The sequence below is a fragment of the Trachymyrmex cornetzi genome, unplaced genomic scaffold, assembly GCF_001594075.2.
Source record: "Trachymyrmex cornetzi isolate Tcor2-1 unplaced genomic scaffold, Tcor1.1 scaffold23, whole genome shotgun sequence".
Lineage (NCBI taxonomy): Eukaryota > Metazoa > Arthropoda > Insecta > Hymenoptera > Formicidae > Trachymyrmex > Trachymyrmex cornetzi.
In genome coordinates this window covers 3,677,001-3,697,924 of record NW_017296956.1, presented here as the reverse complement: position 1 = coordinate 3,697,924, position 20,924 = coordinate 3,677,001, and the positions used below count along the sequence as shown (strand labels likewise).

At 33.3% G+C, this 20,924-nt stretch overlaps 1 protein-coding gene across 1 annotated transcript in view; it reads left to right on the top strand.

Annotated features, from left to right (window-relative positions):
- cher (filamin A protein cher) overlaps positions 1 to 20,924 on the top strand; it is a 51,653-nt gene that overhangs the window by 17,377 nt on the left and 13,352 nt on the right. Inside the window, 12 exon segments of the mRNA XM_018506838.1 lie at positions 113 to 397; positions 597 to 910; positions 1,264 to 1,690; positions 1,941 to 2,156; positions 2,958 to 3,345; positions 5,474 to 5,659; positions 5,662 to 6,027; positions 7,500 to 7,844; positions 8,006 to 8,601; positions 10,031 to 10,329; positions 13,372 to 13,510; positions 19,285 to 19,510. Of these exon segments, the coding sequence (XP_018362340.1) occupies positions 113 to 397; positions 597 to 910; positions 1,264 to 1,690; positions 1,941 to 2,156; positions 2,958 to 3,345; positions 5,474 to 5,659; positions 5,662 to 6,027; positions 7,500 to 7,844; positions 8,006 to 8,601; positions 10,031 to 10,329; positions 13,372 to 13,510; positions 19,285 to 19,510 (3,787 nt within the window).

Genomic DNA, 20,924 nt, shown 5'->3' with positions numbered 1-20,924 from the left:
TTCATACATTCAGATAATCTTCAACTTCACGATATACTATACAAGTTGAAGGAACGCCGTTTTTACTCCTCGCGTTATATTTTAATGATGCCGACTCGATTTCGTTTTCAAGGTCGATATCAGATTCAACAAGGACAGGAACCTGACTTATTCTGTGTCATATACTCCAAAAATGGAAGGTCCGCACAAAGTGAAGGTACTCTTCGCTGGCAGAGAGATCCCGAAGAGTCCATACACCGTTAATGTCGAAGGACACGCTGGTGATCCGAGCAAAGTCACGGCAAGCGGGCCGGGTCTGCAACCGGAAGGAGTCGTCGTGAATAGACCTACTTTCTTCGATATCTTTACAAAGGACGCCGGTCGCGGTGTGCCTGAAGTCATCATCTTAGATCCGCAGGTAAAAAATGATGTCTCTTAACATCGAAACGTCCTGTGAACATTCTGTCAGTTAAAAATCTTTAGAACGTCATGTTATAATCCAAATTTATCTGGATCTGTAGAGCTTGTTATTATTCTTATTATACATAATTAAATTATATTATTACAATAAATCTTACTATTTCATTAAAATATTTTTATATGTGATTTTATTACAGGGTAGCAAAACGACGTCGGTAAAACTGCGTCAAACCTCGCCAGACGTCTGGAGATGCGAGTACGTATCGCCAGTGACGGGTCTACATTCCGTCAACATATTCTTTGCCGGCAAACCCATACCCAGAAGTCCCATTGGCGTAAACATTGCACCGGTTTCCGATGCGAAGAAATGCAGAGCGTACGGACGAGGGTTGTTGCCTACTGGAGTCCGCGTCCAGGACATCGCCGACTTTGTTGTCCTCACTAAGGATGCTGGTGAGGGTGTACCGGACATTCGTATAATCGGCCCGGGAGGCGTCAGTCAACCCGTGCAGTAAGTTCTTATTATTTTAGTTTGTAAAAACACTTTGTTACTTAAAAAATTTCATTTATGTCATATTTCTTGTTTTTATATTTTATTATTTTTATATAATTTTTTATATGTTAATGAAAAAAATCACACATAAATGAAAGGGAAAACGCTATATTCCATTAAAACGTTAATGAGACAAAACTCAATTATTAAGAATTGTAAGAATTATAAATGAAATTATAAAAATTTTGTTTATTCAAATTTGTAAAACGAAAAAAAATATAAAATAGAGTAAATATGTTAGAATATCTTGTGCGAGATGTTTTGCTTTAAATTTAATTATCGATTTAATCAACGATATTGAATTACTCTAGAATGTCCAAAACCGATCCTACGACGTACAAATGCCACTATACGCCGGTTAAGGAAGGGCGTCACGTAGTAATGATCACATATGGCGGTAGAGAGATTCCTAAGTCGCCCTTTGAGGTCAATGTAGGTCCTTATAAGGAGTCCAACATCAAGGCTTTTGGACCTGGTCTGCATACCGGCGTCGTCGGTCATCCAGCGAAATTTACAGTAAACACAAACGGTGAGACCGGCGCCCTTGGTTTCTCCATCGAAGGCCCATCCAAAGCAAAGATAGAATGCAACGATAATGGCGATGAAACCGCTGATGTTTCTTACCTGCCCACCGCGCCGGGCCAATACGCGGTTCATATCCTCTGCGATAACGAGGACATCCCTAAATCGCCTTATATCGCGACTATATCGCCGAAGACCGATTTTGATCCAGAGAAGGTAAATTCGAGTCTTCATTTCACTATTAACATTTCTTTGTATATAACTTTTTTTTTATATAAACCTTTTTTAATATAAATTTTAATGTATATATAATATTGTATATAGTATTATATATATATATATATGTAATAAAAAAACATAAGATTTTACAGGTTTTCACATGCAATAATTTTAGTACTAACTAAATAAATGATAATTGCTTTTATTGACTCGGACAAGAAAGATATCGAATATGCTTTGTATATAGGTTGAAGTTTATGGACCAGGAATTCAGCCAGAAGGTGTTGCCAAAGACGAACCGACGAATTTTACGATTGATGCGAGAGAAGCCGGTCAGGCGGCTCTGGAAGTTGCTATTCAAGATGCTCTTGGAAAAGAAGTTCCTCTTAGATTAGGCGACAACCGGAATGGCACTGTTCAAGCATATTACACACCTATATCTAACTCCCCGCATGTTGTGATGGTACAATTCCAGAATATTGATTTCTAAAATCTTGAATCGAACTTTTACTGCTTATTGTTTGTGATGATTCCTTGAAACATGCTGTTTTTTTGAATAGTCAGAAAAAATTAAAGTAGTCAGGGTGAATTTTTTAAGCAGAATAAAATCTCAGTTCTAAAGTCAAATTAAAATAAATACACAAAATATTGTATAAAATATTGTTAAGATTAACTACGAGCTTACCTTAGGTTTTCGCAAACCTTGTAATTTAAAAAAAAATATCCGTAGAAATCTCAAAAATATTATATTGAAATACTTAATAAAAGCGTGACTTATGAAGTTTCAGTTTAATTTGATTAAACAGTGTTATGCAAGGTGCTTTGTGTTTAGCACCTATAAGGTACAGATATAGATACTTTGAAAGACGTATACACTAAGATATATACAGGTATTAGAAAAATAAAATGCCTAAGTATAGGTATTTTATCTAGTATCTCAAATACTTAGGTACAAGTACTTTTATTTATTAACATAAAACTCAGAATAAATAGGCATTTATGATTTCATGTATCCGCACATATAATATTTATGTGTTATATATGCATTTTATATACGTAAATATTCTATGCAAGTAAGTTTAACATGTCCGCGCGTTGAACGTGCATTTAGTACAGGAAAAAGTATTATCTAAAAAGTAATTAAACTATACGTAACTATAGGTACCGGTACACAAAAATTGTATCTATTTATAAGTATAGGTACTAGAAAAAAATAAGCATCTCTACTGTATAACATTATTCTTAAAGATATCTTTTTCTTCAGGTGAATTATGGCGGAGTGGCAACGAAGAAATCTCCATACAGAGTTAAGATAGCTTCGCCCTTGAATCCTGCTATGGTCTCCGCTTTTGGCCCCGGTCTTGAGAAAGGTGTGAAATCTAATGTTCCCACACATTTCAACGTCGACTGTCGCGAGGCTGGCCCCGGTAAATTGGACGTTAAAATGCTGAATCCTGAAGGCCGAGAACTTCCAATTTCGTTAACGGATAATGAGGATGGCACGTACGTCGTGGACTACATGCCCCCACAGCCAGGAAACTATACGGTGAATCTCAACTATGGCGGATTGAAGGTACCTCAGTGCCCCATTAAAGTCAACGTTCAGCCTCATGTGGACGTGTCCAAGGTTAAAGTGGATGGTCTGGCACCAAGTGAGTACAATTACTGCAAATTTTTTAAGTGTTGCCTAATATTTCGATTACTGTACGCTATCGGTTTATTTAAAATCAGATTTAATTAGATGTGTTACTAATCACATATATATGCTCAAACCAAGATATTATATGCAACATTTTGTCTCACGAAACTGGGACAATAGTTGAATACTCTTAAACGTAATATCGCATCGTTTAAAATGATAGTAAACTTGATAGCGTGTTTTGATAAGTAGCCTTTTATTATTATTCTAATTTTTATAATACATATTGAGTAAAATATAATATTATTTTATTTTTTTAATTACTACAATATGTTGGATTTATAAATTAATTTAATTAATAATGTAATACGAGTACATGCATAGTGTAGTATCTAAATTCTTTGAAGTGAATGTCACTCCAAAAGAATGAAATCTCCCTCCAAAGAAGTGAAAATTTAGCTACTCTTTTTCGAAAATGATAGAGAATTTTCATTCTTGTGGAGTGAGAATTCACCCTAAGGAATTTGGAGATTAAATAGACTATTAACAAGAAATAATCAAAGACATTTATCGTTATTTATCGTTATAGATTGCGTTATATATCTGGTTTGAGTGAAATAATTCTCTCATAATAAAAATTTTATGTTTCTTGTACATTTTAATTTAGTAATTTGTTAAGCGCGGTTAGAGAAGGAGTAATAAGAGTGCAATTAATTTTATGATTAAAATAAGATCTTGCACTTGGGTAGATGTATCAGCAATGCATTATTTCGAAAATGAATCGTGCCAAAATCGCGCTCCTTCCAGCGGTCATTGAGAAGATAATTCTCGTCTCATGGCATATGGCTGATATTTTTTTCGGGAACATTTCCCGGGGCGTTACCATGATGCGTGTATCTAGCCTAGATTTTCGAAATATATTTTACCAAGGTCTCCCCTCGGATAGATGTTTTGCTGGAGCGCGAACCAGCGCGAACCGATGTTTTATTTATAACGGCGCTCGCGAATTCCCCACAGTTGACACGCACACAATTTCGCGTTTCGTCTAAAAATATTGCACTTCGATGCTCCACGCGTTGCTCCTTCGATGTGACTTTACCTGGAAGGAAGGCAACTCTTAACATTGAATGTGTCACGATAAAATTCGAAGCGAATAGCAATGCGTCCAAGAAAAATCAATATACATTTCTGGAATAATAAATAATTAATAATGAGTTAGAATCAAGGCTACCATATGCTCTCTAAATTCTTTGGAGTGGAATTTTACTCTAAAGGGTGAATTGACCCAGTCATGAAAAAGAGTGGCTTAATTTTCAATCTTTAAGAATGAGATTTTACTTTCTAGAGTGACAGTTCATTCTAAAAGTTTTAGAAAGTAAATAAATCAACGAAATAAGAGAGAGAGAGAGAGAGAGAGAGAGAGAGAGAGAGAGAGAAAAGTGCCACTTACAATCAAAGTCGGATGTTGGAATAATACATATGTATTTAAATAAATTTTATCTCAGTGTCGATTATTTTTCGGATTTGCAACATAATTAGACTGACATAATAATAAAGAACAAATAATTATTTCTGCACGCTGGATAATATATTTATTGTAACTGAATGCACTTTTAACTAAGACACGTTATCAGTTTCGTAACCATGGGAGATCCTCTATTTGGAATACGCTCTGCCTAATTTACACGCGCATTGTGGGCTTATGTATGTAGCAAGTGGTTTTCTCTCACAACTTGATGCATATCCAGTATTTGAAATCTAACGTTATGGTAGGCTTTGCGCAACGAATGTCCGGCCGTCACTTGCTGGTGAGTGTGTTGATCGTAAACTACATATTACAATTAATCGTCCAAATCTCTCGATCATGCTTGCACGTATAGTTGATCCTCTAAATTTTTTGGAGTAGAATATCACTTCGAAGAGTGAAATTTTACTCTTCAGAGTGACAATTCACTCAACAAGTTTTAGAGAGGATTATTCAATTTTTCTTCAATCTCATCTCTTCGACGAGAATCAATGATAATTTCACCAGCAAGTCGGCGCGACGTCCGTTCGTTGCTCACGGGCAGTCGTCCCGTCGCGCAAGCACAAGCGAAAAATGCATCGCGGCTCACCACGAGAACCCGCAAACGTCCTCGCAGCGGCCCCGGTGAACAGCCTGCAGCAATTCCGCGTGATAACGCAGGAGGCGGGCAGGGCGGCGGACTTCCAGGTGGCGATCACGACTCCATCCGGCAATCGGGTCAAGGCGCACGTGGTGCCGACTCACGAAGGCTACCTGGTTAACTTTACCCCTACCGAGCTAGGCGAGTATCTGCTGGGAATCAGTTCTCGAATCAGCCGTACCGGCTGACCTGCGTTCATGGCTCTGATCCGGGCAAGGTGCGCGCTTCGGGACCTGGTCTCTCCCACGGTGTGGTGAACAAGCCGGCCGAGTTCGTGATCGACACGCGTGGAGCTGGCCAAGGTGGTCTCGGCGTAACCGTTGAGGGTCCTTGCGAAGCCGCGATAAATTGTAGGGACAACGGCGATGGCACCTGCTCCGTCGCTTATCTGCCCACTGAGACCGGCGACTACGGTATCAACATCACCTTCGACGAACAACACGTGCCGGGCTCGCCTTTCCAGGCCATTGTCGTACCGGACGCGGACCTATCCAAAATCAGAGTCAGCGGGAACGGCATCCAGCCACACGGTACCGTTAAGGACGTCAGCACGGAGATCGTTTTGCGATTGGAAATTGAGAAAGTGTTCTGTGACCTGCTCGTCTCTAATTTGCGTGATGAGTTTTTTAACGCGTCTCGGGATTTTGTAGGAATGCTTTTAAAGGAAAGGTTTCTCGATCGTCCAGATTTCGTATTGACTTTCAAGGAACATGCACACATTAGATATTCGTGCATATGAAATGAATTTTTCAAGTTGCACGAATGTTGTGGTTTGATCTTGAGACAAACTCGTTGCGACTACGACGAGGAATATATTTTTGTCGATAGAACAAGATTAGAAAATCCCGATAATTATTCTGAGACGCGTTGATGTTGCGATGCATGTGTGTCATGATTGCACTTTTATCGTTGGTTATCATGACATTCCCTGCTTTGGATTTTCCGATTGTAACCATATTTTAACATATACACTTATTGTAAGACACTTGAATGAGCTTGAAGAATACTAGAGGGCATGTTTGTAAAAAGTATGTACGAAACAATAATTTAAGTTTATTTCTTTCTACGAGCATGGCCTCATTTTCAGTTTAAAATCTAACATATATGCCACAAATAATAATCTTATACTTTATTATGATTTGTTCTGTGTTAATCATTTAGAGACTGCAATTACGTTTTGCAATGCGCTTATGCATTGTCATTTTAATAAATAATTTATTAAATTAGGTACTATGTATTGTTTAAAACAAATAGATGTTTAATTAAATCACAAAAACGGTCAGGAACATAATATTGTAGAAATATATTTGAAAATTATACATCTATTCTAAATTTGTTACGAGGTTTAGTAGATAATATAAAAGTAGGTTTGATAAATTTAATATTAAATTTTATTAAAGATATGTACAATTTCATATTACTATTTTATGTCAAATTTCAATCTGTTAAGAAATTAGGCTAAATTAAAAATACAAGACTACAAATATATATTTTCGCTATTATAAAATTTGATATTTCGAAGAAATCTACAGTTTCTATATTAAAAGAACAGTTTTTGTGAAGTATCTAAAAGTTTAGTCAGATACAGGTCTAAAAATAATTTTATATATTGGATCATCAAAATAATTATATAAAACACTCAAGTTTGTTACTGGAATGTCAAAATTTTTTGCAGCATTGCTCATCATTCTTAAGCATCCTACACCATTATTTCGATATCCAACAAAATTGTTTTACAAATCTATATCTAGCTAAATTTTTAAATACTTTAGTCTTTCTGTGTATTATAAAAATACTTCACTACATCTCATCAAGTATCAATCTCGAATTTTTACGCATGAAACAAATATATAATTTAAGATATATAATTTTTTAGAATGACAAAGTTTAATTTTAAAAAATATTACTATTTCATTTATGTATGTGTATATTAGATGCATTTATTAAAAAAAAAGCATTCGAGCGTTTTCATTTAATCATGTCGTGTTATCGCGTTTTACAGGATTATTCGTGAACAAGCAAACGTCATTCACGATAGACACGAGAGACATCACCAAGTCGAAGACTGACGACGGTAAGGTGTCCTGTATCATAAATAATCCCAGTGGCGGTAAAACCGAGAAGCTCATCATCCCCCAGGGTGATGGCACCTACTGCGTCAGTTACACGCCTTTCGAGGAGGGTTGCTACACCATCGACATTCTCTACGACAACATGCCCATCCCGGGTTCACCATTCTCTGTCAACGTACAACGCGCCTCCGATCCCAGCAAGTGCCGTGCATATGGTCCTGGTTTGGAGCAAGGCATTACGGAAAAAACAAACTATTTTACGGTGGAGACTAAAGGTCTGTAAACCAATAATTCGATCAAATTCTTAAAATGCTGTAATTTTATACTACCTACAAATTGTATAATTTAGAACATAATAATTATCACCCAGAAGAGGGGGAAATATTTTTATGTAGCGAAGGTAGGAAGAAATAGCATGTATGCGATCTTCTTTCAGGGGCTGGCAATGGTGGTTTGGGTGTGTCGATTACGGGTGACGGAGAGGTCAGTGCGGAAGCCAGGGAACAATGGGATGGTTCCTGCGATGTCGAATACGTTGCCAAGGAACCTGGTGACTACGAAATCGACATTAAATTTGCTGAACAGAGCATACCCGGTTCGCCATTCAAGATCAAAGTTATATCGCCGAAAAAGAGTGTGATCGCTTATGGACCCGGTCTGCACATGGCACGCGAAGGTGTGCCCGCCAAATTCACGGTAGACGCATCAAAATGCGACATACAGGCACCGGTGAAAGTATGCATGACGCCTAGGTTAGGACAGGAGTCTCAGATCCAGAGCAAAGGTGACGGCCTGTACGAGGTGACATATCAGCCACCGCCTGTCGGAAGTAACGTGCGACTTGATGTTACTTTCGATAACGAGGACATCAACGGCAGTCCGTTCAATGTGAAAGTTCTGCCTTTCGTAGAGCCAAACAAGGTAACTTTGTCGGGTCCTGGGGTAGCGCCCTTTTGCACTGCCTCCTTCCCGATTGACTTCATCGTGGACACTTCTAATGCTGGTTACGGCGATCTTGAAGTGCAAGTTGTGGTAAGTGTATAGGGTTTCGCAAAGGGTTTTGTATCAATTATCGCGCTTGACTCTCATTGCTAATTTATTTCTTTCTATTTCTATTTTGTATCAAGCGTTTAATATTCTATATTTGCATATTTGATTTCGAATGACGAAACAAAATTTGTTTTTTTTTAATAGCTTAAACTTATTAATATTATTAAAAATAATTCATTTTTTTTTTTTTTTTTTCAGATAAATGTATAAAAGGTTCTCACAAATATTGTTTCGTATCAAAACTATCAAGAATAAAACACAATTAAATTACAGATTATAAAACTTTTTCTAAATGAATTTTTTTAAATAATTTTGAAAGCCTACAATAAATCATGGATGCTGGTGAAACTATTATAAAAAAACAGTTATCTGACATCTTGAATTCTTATTAAATAGTATCTCATTGACAAAAACATGAGTGTTGAATGATATTCTAAATGAAGTAATAATCATCCTTTTAGAATTCAATTACTTTTACAGAAATTTTCAGTTTCTTTCATTTTTAATTATAACAAAGTCTTCAAAATATAATAATTTTATTGTTTTATTCACTCACAGTATCGGTGATACAACAAAAATGTTCGACAAATTTATTTTATAAAATATTTATATTATTGTACATTTATAAAAATATATTGTATGTATTAAATTGACAATTAAAATTGATTTAACCTTTATATCTGAACATATTTGAACTTTATAATTATTAATAGGTATTTAAAATTATGTAATTACATAATTTAACACAAAAATTAGATGTTCATTAATTTGTATTAATACACGATATGTACAAAATAAGAAAACGTATAAAGATTATACAAGACTAAGCTATTCCTTTCAAATTGTAATAAAATGTGTGATGGAAAAGCACATAAATCAAGATATATGAGATACTAGATATAGATTCAAGAACTAGCAAAACATCTAACCTGTTCATCGAGCAATTGAACATAATTGGGTCTTTCTTATAGATTCAATCAATCACATTCAACTGCTCGGCAAACAGTTTAGCTGCTTTGCTGGTTTAAATGTATTGTGTATGTTTTTAATATCACCAAAAAGTTGACCTACTATTATATTTTCGTACCTTGATAAATTGTCCAAATTGTCCCTAGTTATATGTATATACACCAATCAGAACTTTCGTTTTTACCAATCATCATAGCAGTCAATCGTATTTATTATTATATTCGATTTGAACGCAAATATAATCAGTGTCGTGGCTGTAACGATCGTAACGAGCAATATAGATAGTTCTAAAAATTACAACTTAATTTGATTACTCTTATAAGAAAGATTTATATTGATCTACATACTAAGTGACTCGCAAATAATTAAACAAGTTAAAAATATGAACAATTGTTCTTATCCATATTTTCGCAATTAATGCCTTCCTGAATTCTTCTTTCAGGGACCAGATCAAGTGCCGCGTAAGGTAGTAGTGCAGGATCTCGGCGACGGAAAGTACAAGGCAACCTATCTGCCGGACGACTGCGGTCGCTACAAGGTCAATGTAAAATACGGCGGTAAGGAAGTGCCGAACAGCCCGGTGACCGTGCAGAGCACGTCCATCGGCTCGGCGAACAATTGTAAAATTAAAGAAGGTATTCAGCACACTTTGGCTCAGGGCGAGGAGTACTGCATTACCGTGGACACTGAAAATGCAGGCCGCGGTGCAGTGACCTGCCGCATCCGCTCCACTACCGGAAGGTGAGCATCCGCGCGATTCGCTCCGATTTAAATTTGACTATTTCGGAGAAGATGAATCAGAGAGAGGAGACATTGCGAGAACCTTTAAAATTTACTCTCGCAGTTACCAAAATGTTCTCATATTCGTTCTTCTTTTAAAATCTGAGATTTAATTTGTCATTATGTATATATAAATCACAAATATTCTTTAATTTTTTTGTCATTTATAATTAGAATATGTTTAAGAAATATTGCTTTTTAGAAAAATATCAAATATTGGAAAAAATATATATGATTGAAATTATGGATACTATATGTGTTAATTGATCAGAAATATTTTATTTTAAACTTAACTCTATTATTGGTCTATGCAGTTTGAATACTTTTTTTATTATGTAATTATGCTTTTATTCATTTATTTCTATAAGAAATACTAACTGATAGACAAATTCTAATCCTTTCATGCTTTCTATTTATTAAATTCTTCGCAAAATCTTTTTATTATATTTCTCAATAACAATATTCTTTGCACGTTATAACTTTTATACCTAACTACGAATAATCTTGGGATATATGTATACATGAAGGCGGATCATATTTTTACATTTTCTTCGCATTTATATCTTTCGATCTTCACCAAGCTTCCAGACAAAAATTCCATCTTATTTTAAATTTAAATACGTCGCGCCATCGCGACTTATTTATTTTGAATTTATAGACGAACTTGAGAAAGATCTCTTACTGTTATATCTTTCTCGATTTCTCGATGTATAAATATTGAAGAATTAAAATTATAATAAATTATTATTTCATTCTTCTGTAATATTGTATTATATGTTTCTTATATACAAAATTATATTATTACATTTTGTATTCTTTTCATAATTATTTAATTTTTTTATTTTACAAATTCTAATTATCATAATAAATTATTTTTCTGAATAAATAGTGCACTTCTTGATATGTTATATTGTTTGCAATTAAATGACATTTTTCTGACTTACAATAGTATATTGGGATTAGATCTGGAGTGTAACGGCATGACTAATCGACGGTAAATCGTGTAACAAATCCGGTAGGATTCAGGATCGTGGCACGTTGCCATGGTGAACGTCATGTACGAGGTGATAATAAGTGGATCGTCGTGAATCTTCGGCCAGTCGCACGTAGTGACTATGCCGACATTACCGACTACCATATCTAACATTGAAATTAAACGTCGGTTTGGTTTAATTTGAAAGCGAAATATACTTTTAATAAAACTTGGCGTCGACAGCAGACGAATCAAGAGGAATGATTATTTAGGAAACAGGATTGATTTCACAATAATATATATACAGATATATATTTTTCAGCAACGATGCTCCATTGCTAACAGAAATGAGAAAATTATTTTTGTGCAATATCCGCGTCTTTTGAAGTTACACTAAAAATACTAAATTTTAATAAATATATTTGTTTGAATAGTTCTAAGTAAATATATTTACTAAATATATATTTATTTAACACAAAAATCATTAATTTGATTAAATTATTATTTTATTGACTAAATGTTTATTTACTGTAAGTAAATATTTATTTAATATGTACTATTTAAAAAAATATGTATTAAAATTGATTTAGTGAATTTTTTTCAGTGTAGTTATATCATACTCATGCGTTTGTAATTAGATTATCGCCAGATTAATAAATTACATAACGTTGCACATACTTTTCTAATTGTCACAACTGATGCCAAACTATAGATCACTTTACATACTATCTTTAATCACTTTGGCGAATTTCGTAGTAAAACTTTGTTTCAGACATTTGCTCATCCATTTGTTTTATGGTGACAGTTGAGTTGGATTTGAATTAAATTTAACTTCACAGTCTTATTTGACACATAGCTGCTCAGCGAAAATTTTCTAACATATTGAAAAGAATTGCAAGCTATTACTCAAATATATTACACTCTTATATGAAAGTACCACATTTATATAAATATCAGAAAAAATATCTAAGAAATTAACAAAGTTTAAGACATGATTTTCATTACATTACTATGACACACAATTAAATGATAAATCCTACATATAAAAAAATAATTATATTACTATTTAAGACTTTTTAGATTTCTTGTAATCAAGAGAGTTATAATGTAGATAGACGTTATAATGCTATGCATCTTTACGATTATGTCCTTCGTGAATATTTCGGGATATTTTCTAAAGAACACGTGCATTTTCTATTCTACATATCGCGTGCTTTTATGCGTAATCGAGCGCGTGCCCTCCAAAAGATTGTCACAACTCTAATCAATTCGACTATAAATGCATTTTGAATGCTGACAGTGCAGTAGTGTACACAGCTGCTACCTCATAATTCATTTGTGATATTCTGTGTTGTTCGAGTTGGCAGTGTCTTCTGTCGAAAAGACACTTTAAAACGGGCCAAATTCTTTATTCCAAGTGTACAAAATGATAAGATGTCATATTATATATGTCTGGTATTTCCTATAATAAACACAATTTTACAATTATATTTTACACGACTGTGTCATAACAGTTAATAATAATTTACAGTTTAATGCAGTACGTGAAAATATCATATAAATGTAATTTATTATCCGATTTTATTTTGTACATTCTACGAATGTTGATTTTCATAAAAAATAAAATTTTTTTTATGAAGAAGAAAAGTACTCAAATGTATAATTACGTGATCTAGATGTTACAAAAACATTTCTCAGTAGAACTTTAAAATATTTTTTTATATTACTGTCATTAATCCACATTTTTCATTGCTATAGATACACGAATGTAGAATTTAAATTTAGTTTTTATTACGAAAAAGAGTTTTTGAAGAAAAGGGCTTTTCTTAAATTTCTTACTTTAGATTAAAAAATCTAAACAATTGAGAATGGAATCGCGCGCGTGAAAGCATTTAGTATTTACAGAACTTATTGCTGAATGAAGTTGCAGTGGCGTCATGAAAATATGCGGCATGCACGAACATTTCTTGAATGGATCTCCGTTCTATATTTCAATCTGTGAATAATAACGTCTCGGTTTGTGATTTCAGCGAAGTCGTTGACATTGACATAGAAGACAACGGCGATGGCACAGTCAACATTTACTATACTGTTGCTGATGCGGGAGACTACACCCTTAGCATTAAATTTGGCGGTCAACCGGTGCCTGATGGATTCTATACCTTCACAGTGAGCAATTACAATATTTTATAATCTCTCTCGCGAAATCATCTTTTAATATTTGTTTGTACAAAATTAGTATAAAAAACTAACGATGTTTGAAGTTTACGTGAAATTCTTTACTTAGCAATGTACATTTGATGATCAATCATAAAAAATTAATTAAAAATTAAAATTTCTATAAATAAAATAATTTTTTAAAACTTTCTTGAAAATTGTTTGAAAGTTTTTAAAAAGATATTTACAATTTTTATATATTCTTGTTACTTTTTAAATTAAATTAATTGCTATTTTAAATTATATGTATCATATTAAGAAATTCTTAAATTTTCTTCATGTGTATTTATAATGTAAAATGTTTCGGCAAATATGCCAGGTCCATCTAGTAAAATACAAAATAATTACAAGGAGTTAGACTGTAAAACGCTAATAAAATTACCGCATTTCAATATTATTTAGTGTTTCCAAAATTCTTTCTATGAAACAATGTATGATGAATATGAATTTAGAAATCAATTTTTAAGTTTAATGTTCAAAAATATACTAATATTTTTGTAATCAATTAACAGTTTTTAACACAAGATCTAAGAACGGAACGACGGATGCGTCTTGTAACTTCGTTTTTAAATATTTTCTCTTGTGAATCGGTTCCCTTTGAAAAGTCGTAAGACAAAGGGTGATGATACGTGAAGCTTCCTCGTAATCGTCTTTCCGATGACGATCCGGATGCCCGGTGCTCTCGTCGACGACGAGCCCCGGGTGGGTGGGGCGCGAGGTGTATCTAACTATAGAGGCAACACGTACCGCAGGATATTGTCGCGTAGTCTCCAGTGAAACAGTCCACTGCGAAGACTCATCGGGACCGCATCCGCCGGCTCGTTATCGCACAAATCCTCGCCTATCATCACATGGACCGCCCATCATCACACGTCGCGCTGTAACACGAATTCCGTTCCAAGTAACACACACATGCATACATCTTTATCTCTCGCTATATCTTCTCTATCTTTGCACATCCCTTCCCATCTTACAGATCAACTGTGTGTATGTGTATGCATGTGCATCTGTGCGCACGCGTGTGAGTGCTGCCGTCATCAAGTGGTCCAGAGTGCCTCCGATCGCAAATGCTGGAACGCCATTAACCTGCTAAAAGTGGAGAGTCACGAAGAACTTTCATTAATCCACATGATGTTTAACCAAAAACTATCTAATCTAATTCTGTAAACATCGAAAACTTTTCCTTTCGAAATATGAACATTTCGTAATTGAAAATGAGTTAAATAATAATCCCATACAAAAAGCACACTTTATCCTAGAGATCTTCGTGGGAACGTTCTCAAGACGTTGGAATGATTTCAGGATATCTTTCAGAACGTTTCTTGAAGATCTGTGCTATATGGGAATACAATCAGAAATACATCGTTTCATATTTTTTGACCAATTCAATCTTTTCTACTTATGTTTTATAATAAATAAACGTAATTAAATATTATTTTTTAAATCTTTTTACTTATTACATATTTGTAGCATGTATTAATACAAACAGATATATACCTTACAGTCGGACATTGTTCGCCTGTTTATTCAAATCGGATGACTTTCTTTACTGATTATCAGTAAGAAAAAACTTACATATATTATATATATTGTATATATATTATATGTATATTATTGTACATATATTATATATATTGTGTATATATATATATATAATATATTATATCAGATATCTTTTTTTCCAAGTAAAGATCGTTAAAAAAAAATTTTTTTTTCTACTTTCTCTTACATTTTAGAAAATTTATATTTTCCATCTTCATCTTTATCAAATTTGACTTGTCGTTGGTTTGCTTTGCTTTGAAATCTAATTATCTCGACGCGAAGAGAAACGCGATGAGTTGGAACACGATCCATGCCGGTGATATAAATGCTTGCATATTCATGCGACCGTATCGTTTTGTGACACCTGTCCAATTAACTCACTAAACTTCAATGCTCGAGAAGTGTCAATTGTTTCAAGATAGGTGATTTTCATTTCTTAGTTCATGTGGATTAAAGTGCCATTTTCAATTTTACATCTTTGTTATAGATATATGTATAGTCAACCACATATTCTATTTCCAACAGTAGAATAGTTTGAGAAACCATAAATTATTTCTTAAAAATTTTACTAATTATTACATTTTATTATTTGATATACAGTTTCAATAATAACTTTACGCTTTCTAAATTATTTATTTATTTTTTCGCGTTTTTTTACTATATACGCATCTGAAAATAAAAAATATTTTAATAAATATTTTAAAATTAGGAAAACGTAAAATAATTTTTTTACTTTACAATTCACGATTGATGGAAATAGTTTAAGACAACACATTTAAGACAAAATTATTATTTTACATCAAGAGAAATTTGAATTGCACAGTAAAGTGACAGGTCGCGTCACGCGTCATAATTCTTCGTGACTGTCGCGCATAAATAATATTCAGAAATGTACAACGTGTTTAGCGATCGATCTATTGTCTAATAAGATGACATCTGGTAAGATGTCTATATTCTTGGAACATATTAATCATATTCTCCATATTAAAACTACGATCCATATTGAAATCCAATACGTATCTCGATACCGTCTATCCTCCACTGAGAGCTCCTAGACTATTTCGAGTGCGAGTCAAGCTTCCCCAAATTTATAAGCAGAAACGGAGTGGGTGGCCAAGGGAGACGGGGGAGTGAATTAATACCGTGAGTTAAATTAAACCCCGTGCCACGATTTACAACGGTGACTTTGTGCGACACATTCCTGTTGACGGCTGGCGCCGACGTTTGCTATTATTTCTCGTTTTGCAGGATCGGTATTAAGTTCTAAAATAATTGTAAAAATTTTCGCATTTTTTAATCATTTATAAATGAAAATCGGTGCTTTATTTTTCATATCTTTTTGTATAATTAATTTTGTCAAAAAATGAAGAATTCTTTTACATATAATATGTCACGATTTAAAAAATGATGCACGTCCAAGCGAAAGGTGCATAAATAATTGCAGACGCTTTGTAGGGCATTAAGAAAACCGTGAATCTCTTACTCTGATGTCAGTTTAATATAACTGAACTAGTCGTAAACAAAAACATGACATTGTATTTGGGATTTATCCAAATTTACTGTTGTCTGGATGCATATTACGATAGCGGATCTGAGATTCGCAATTTTATATGATGTATATAAAATATTGCAGACTGTGTTATCAATTTTGATGATTTTATATATTGTTATTTAATAGTAAACATTTAATTAAGTATATTTAAAGTATTGACATTTTATTTGTTATATATTTCGATTATATGGAATTATATGATTCAATTATCTATTTATTACTCTATATGATATTGAGTCGTAAATTCCCCATTTTGGAGAAATCTAGAAATATATCACATAGATTATTAAAAAATCAATTTCCTATAATAATGTCTTCAATGATCCACGAATTGATTTATAGATTTATAGACAGCACAATGGCATCCACATTGTGCTTTGTACTCTTTAATTCTTTTGTAATGTGTACGAGTGGGGGCTGGGCATCTATTATAGTACATGAAATTTAGCATTGTGCCCGGAATTACTACTTGGATAGCAGAGAGAGAGGCGCGAGTTTCGTGTCGGCCACCGACGCAGCTGGGCGTTTCCTCGTAAATCGGTGAAGCCGATATCTGGTAGTTAGTAGTTAGGTACGCGAATTCGCAATCCACACAATCAATCAAGCAATTCCTTATAAAGGGAGAGGAAAAGCCCGCGGTCCTCCGGGAGGCTTAGAGTATGGCGCCGGTTTTGTGTCGATCGCAATCGTTTGCGGACTGAGTGAGTGATACGAGTGAGTCATCGCGACAAACTATCAATTGAATAGTTTATTACTCATATAGCTGACTAAATAATAACGTCTCATTTTCTATAAATTACTTAAGTTTCTTTGCAATTTATTCAAATTAATAACAGTAATATACAGTAGTGATGCGCAACCTGCGGCCCGCGGGTCGCATACGGCTTACTTGTGAATTTCTTGTGGCTCGCCGGCTCATAGCCGAAAATATAAAATCATATTTTTTATTTTATGCAAATAAAATAAACATTATGTGGCCCGTAAGATTTTACTTATTTCTGAAAAAAAAATGCTCTTTAAAAATAATCCTTAAAAAAAGGGTTGCGCATCATCAATACACAGTATTGAATAAATTAAAAAAATGCTTTAACATATCTACTTTTGTAGAATTTAAACAAAAATTAAAAGGGGGAAATAGCGAAACGTTATACATGTCGGTGTATAATATCTAATCCAAGATGATTAAATAGTTTTTGGTATACTATATACTAGAATACTAGAATCCTTATTATATGTAATTATAATCTTCTACCTTTATATATGTATAATTTATATAGAATCATGTATAAATTATATTTTTAAACAAAAATTTTAAAAATAGATTATTCAATTTCTCCATTTCTTCTATTTCATTATTTGTATTTTCTCTCGTAAGAATTAGGGAAAGAATATTTTATAATAATATTATTTTGATATCATCGTGTCGCATTTTGCACCATGAAAGCGACTATTTATGTATCATGTTCAGTATCTCCCCGAAAGCTAATTTTGGTTTCAGCTGCAATATTGCGTCTCGATGATCAACAGGCTTCGTATATATAATATTTCGTACCTCTTAATTGACAGCGACAGTTTACGGAATTCGATTGTCTTGAACAGGTTCTTGCATACATATTTATAACTGTAAAGAATAAAATTTGTTTTTGTAAAATAAAATATATAATAAGATTTACAATTAATATATATAATATACGAGATATATTAAACAGTTTTGATATTATAAACAATGTCACATTATTACGTATCTTCAGGAACAATTTTTTCTCTCAAAATTTCTCTTTTCTAATTTGATAAATTAAGTAATTGATCCAGTTTTAAACTCTAATATAATATTATTTTTTTTACGTTTACAAGCCATGAGAAAATATATAATTTCCAGAACTGTTGTCTATTTATTAAAGTTATATTGATGTATTTAAACTTTGCTTTATTTTATAATTAAATCCATAATTTAAATGTTATTGCAACAACATAATCCACTGAACTTAAATGTAACTTGTGATTTATACAGCAGAACTAACTGCAGCGGAATCGCGATTGCTTTAATGCGAATTCATTATAGATGCAGGCTTCCTGTGATGATACGAATTTTGCAATAATTCAAATGTGGTTACATAATAAATTCTTTACACGCATCGCACTTTGGCTTGTGACCAGCATCGAAATACGTAGATTCTATCGTAATGAGATGTAACATACACCATCTCCCCCGATTTCGAAAATTCCTGCACTCCTTTTTCCTAAAAAGATTTCGCAAGAATTTTATTAGCACTCTGTAAAAAAAACAAAAGGTTCTAATACTTGGCATTTCTCCAGCACCAAAATATCGATCGTGCGATATCGCGATCCATTGTCGCCAGAAACACATCTTCACGTCGTAATCCAATCACTCACATTTTTATTAATAACTTTGAGTCTGCATTTTTATAAAAAAAAATTTCTATCTAATGTACTTTACTGAAATGCAGTTCATTCACGTACTTAAAGAATACATTTAATGTAAATTATTCTATAGTAAATTGTTCCATCAAAAATTTATAATTATTTGTAGTCTAAAGTGGCTATGATTGGCGAAAAGATACTGTAGATGTGAATGTCGTTAACTAGTTTTTCAATTTCAATGACATTCCAGGCATCCGAGGAGTATCGGGAACATAGCACCCACAAAACTCAACGAGCTCGCAAAACACGGCAGAAACAAAATCAACACGTTGTCGAGCAGCGCAGCACAACCCTACAGGAGAGCTCTACTGTCACTACAAAACGTAGCAGCCAACAGGAGCTATCAAAAAAGAATTTCAACGTTATCCGATTGAACTCCATCCCACTACCTCTCCCGAGCGGTGGCACAGTTACTTGTAAGTGATATATTCCGCTCGTATTTCTAGAAAAAATTTTTTTTATTTTTATTTATTCTAACTTTGCTTTAATTAAAATTTATTCAGTTTTTTTCATAGTTGTTGCTACATAATGATATAAGTTATGAGTGCATCCTACAATTGGTTGGACATATAAAAATTAAAAATTTAAATATAAAATATAAAAATATAAAAATGCAAATTATAAATAAAATATAAAAATTACGACAGCATTTATCAGTAATTTAATGCTTTTCTATTTGATAGGAAGGTACAAAGTGTTAAAGTGCTTTTTTATTTATGAAAAAGCAGAGATTTTATAATTTTAATTTCAATACATAGCGAGTGGGCATAGCTGTTTGACTTAATGTTGTCTCATACTACTGCACCTAAAGATTATGAATACTATTTATGAACATTACTATACTAACAATGCTATTAAGGACACTATTAAGAGATAATAATAATAAAACTTTTAATCAATTAAATCTCGTTAACTGCTATCGATGGCGAGCAGAATTTGTAGGATTGTCTGACTTATTATTAGCTCACACTACTTCCTCGCACTATTTCGAATGACGCAGTATTCTCTTATTTACTAGCATAGATCGCGTTTTTTTTATATTCACTTTTCTGTTTAATTAATAATTATACAATAAGGATCTTATTTTAACAAATATTTTTATTAATCTTTCGAAAATGGATATTTTGGTAAATTTTTATTAATCTTTCAAAAATGCGCTTTTGAAATTATCACTTATTTTAAATATACCTTTTTAAATGTATGACTGCATATATAGTAAAACAAACTTGTTCTCAATGTTGATCGAACTGTAAATAATATTGACATAATATTTTCGCAGCAGTTAGTTTATTTAGTCTATTTTCTATTATTAGTTTAACTAGCAATAGTCGAGCGCACGTCGACTGGAATCTATTTCGCTGCGCGGAAATAAATCTCGGATTTTACTGCGCAATGTGTGCTGCTCTGCTAAGATTTTACGATACGGATTCTTCCGCCTCGCGTAAGACGGATTCGGCACGTTTTATGTGCTCTTAAATTTTTGTTTGAATACAACTTCCTCTTTCTTTTTTGCAACAATTAATACATATGTCGTTCTTAAATGTTTACTTAACATGACGAAGAATATCATCATTAATCACGCGTGCGCACTGATGCCGCATTTCACTACTCATACCCACATGTATTTGATGACTTGATAAATGTTGAATTGATTAATGATCAACGATGCAGTTCCATGTAACACTTCGAAATTGAGTTAAGAACTTTACCATAATAAGATAATTATTGCTGCTATATAAATGGAACAATAAGATTAATTTTTAAAAATATTAATTATTAATTAAACTTCAAATTTAATCGCTAGTAAATTAATAGTAGGGGAATCTGAAC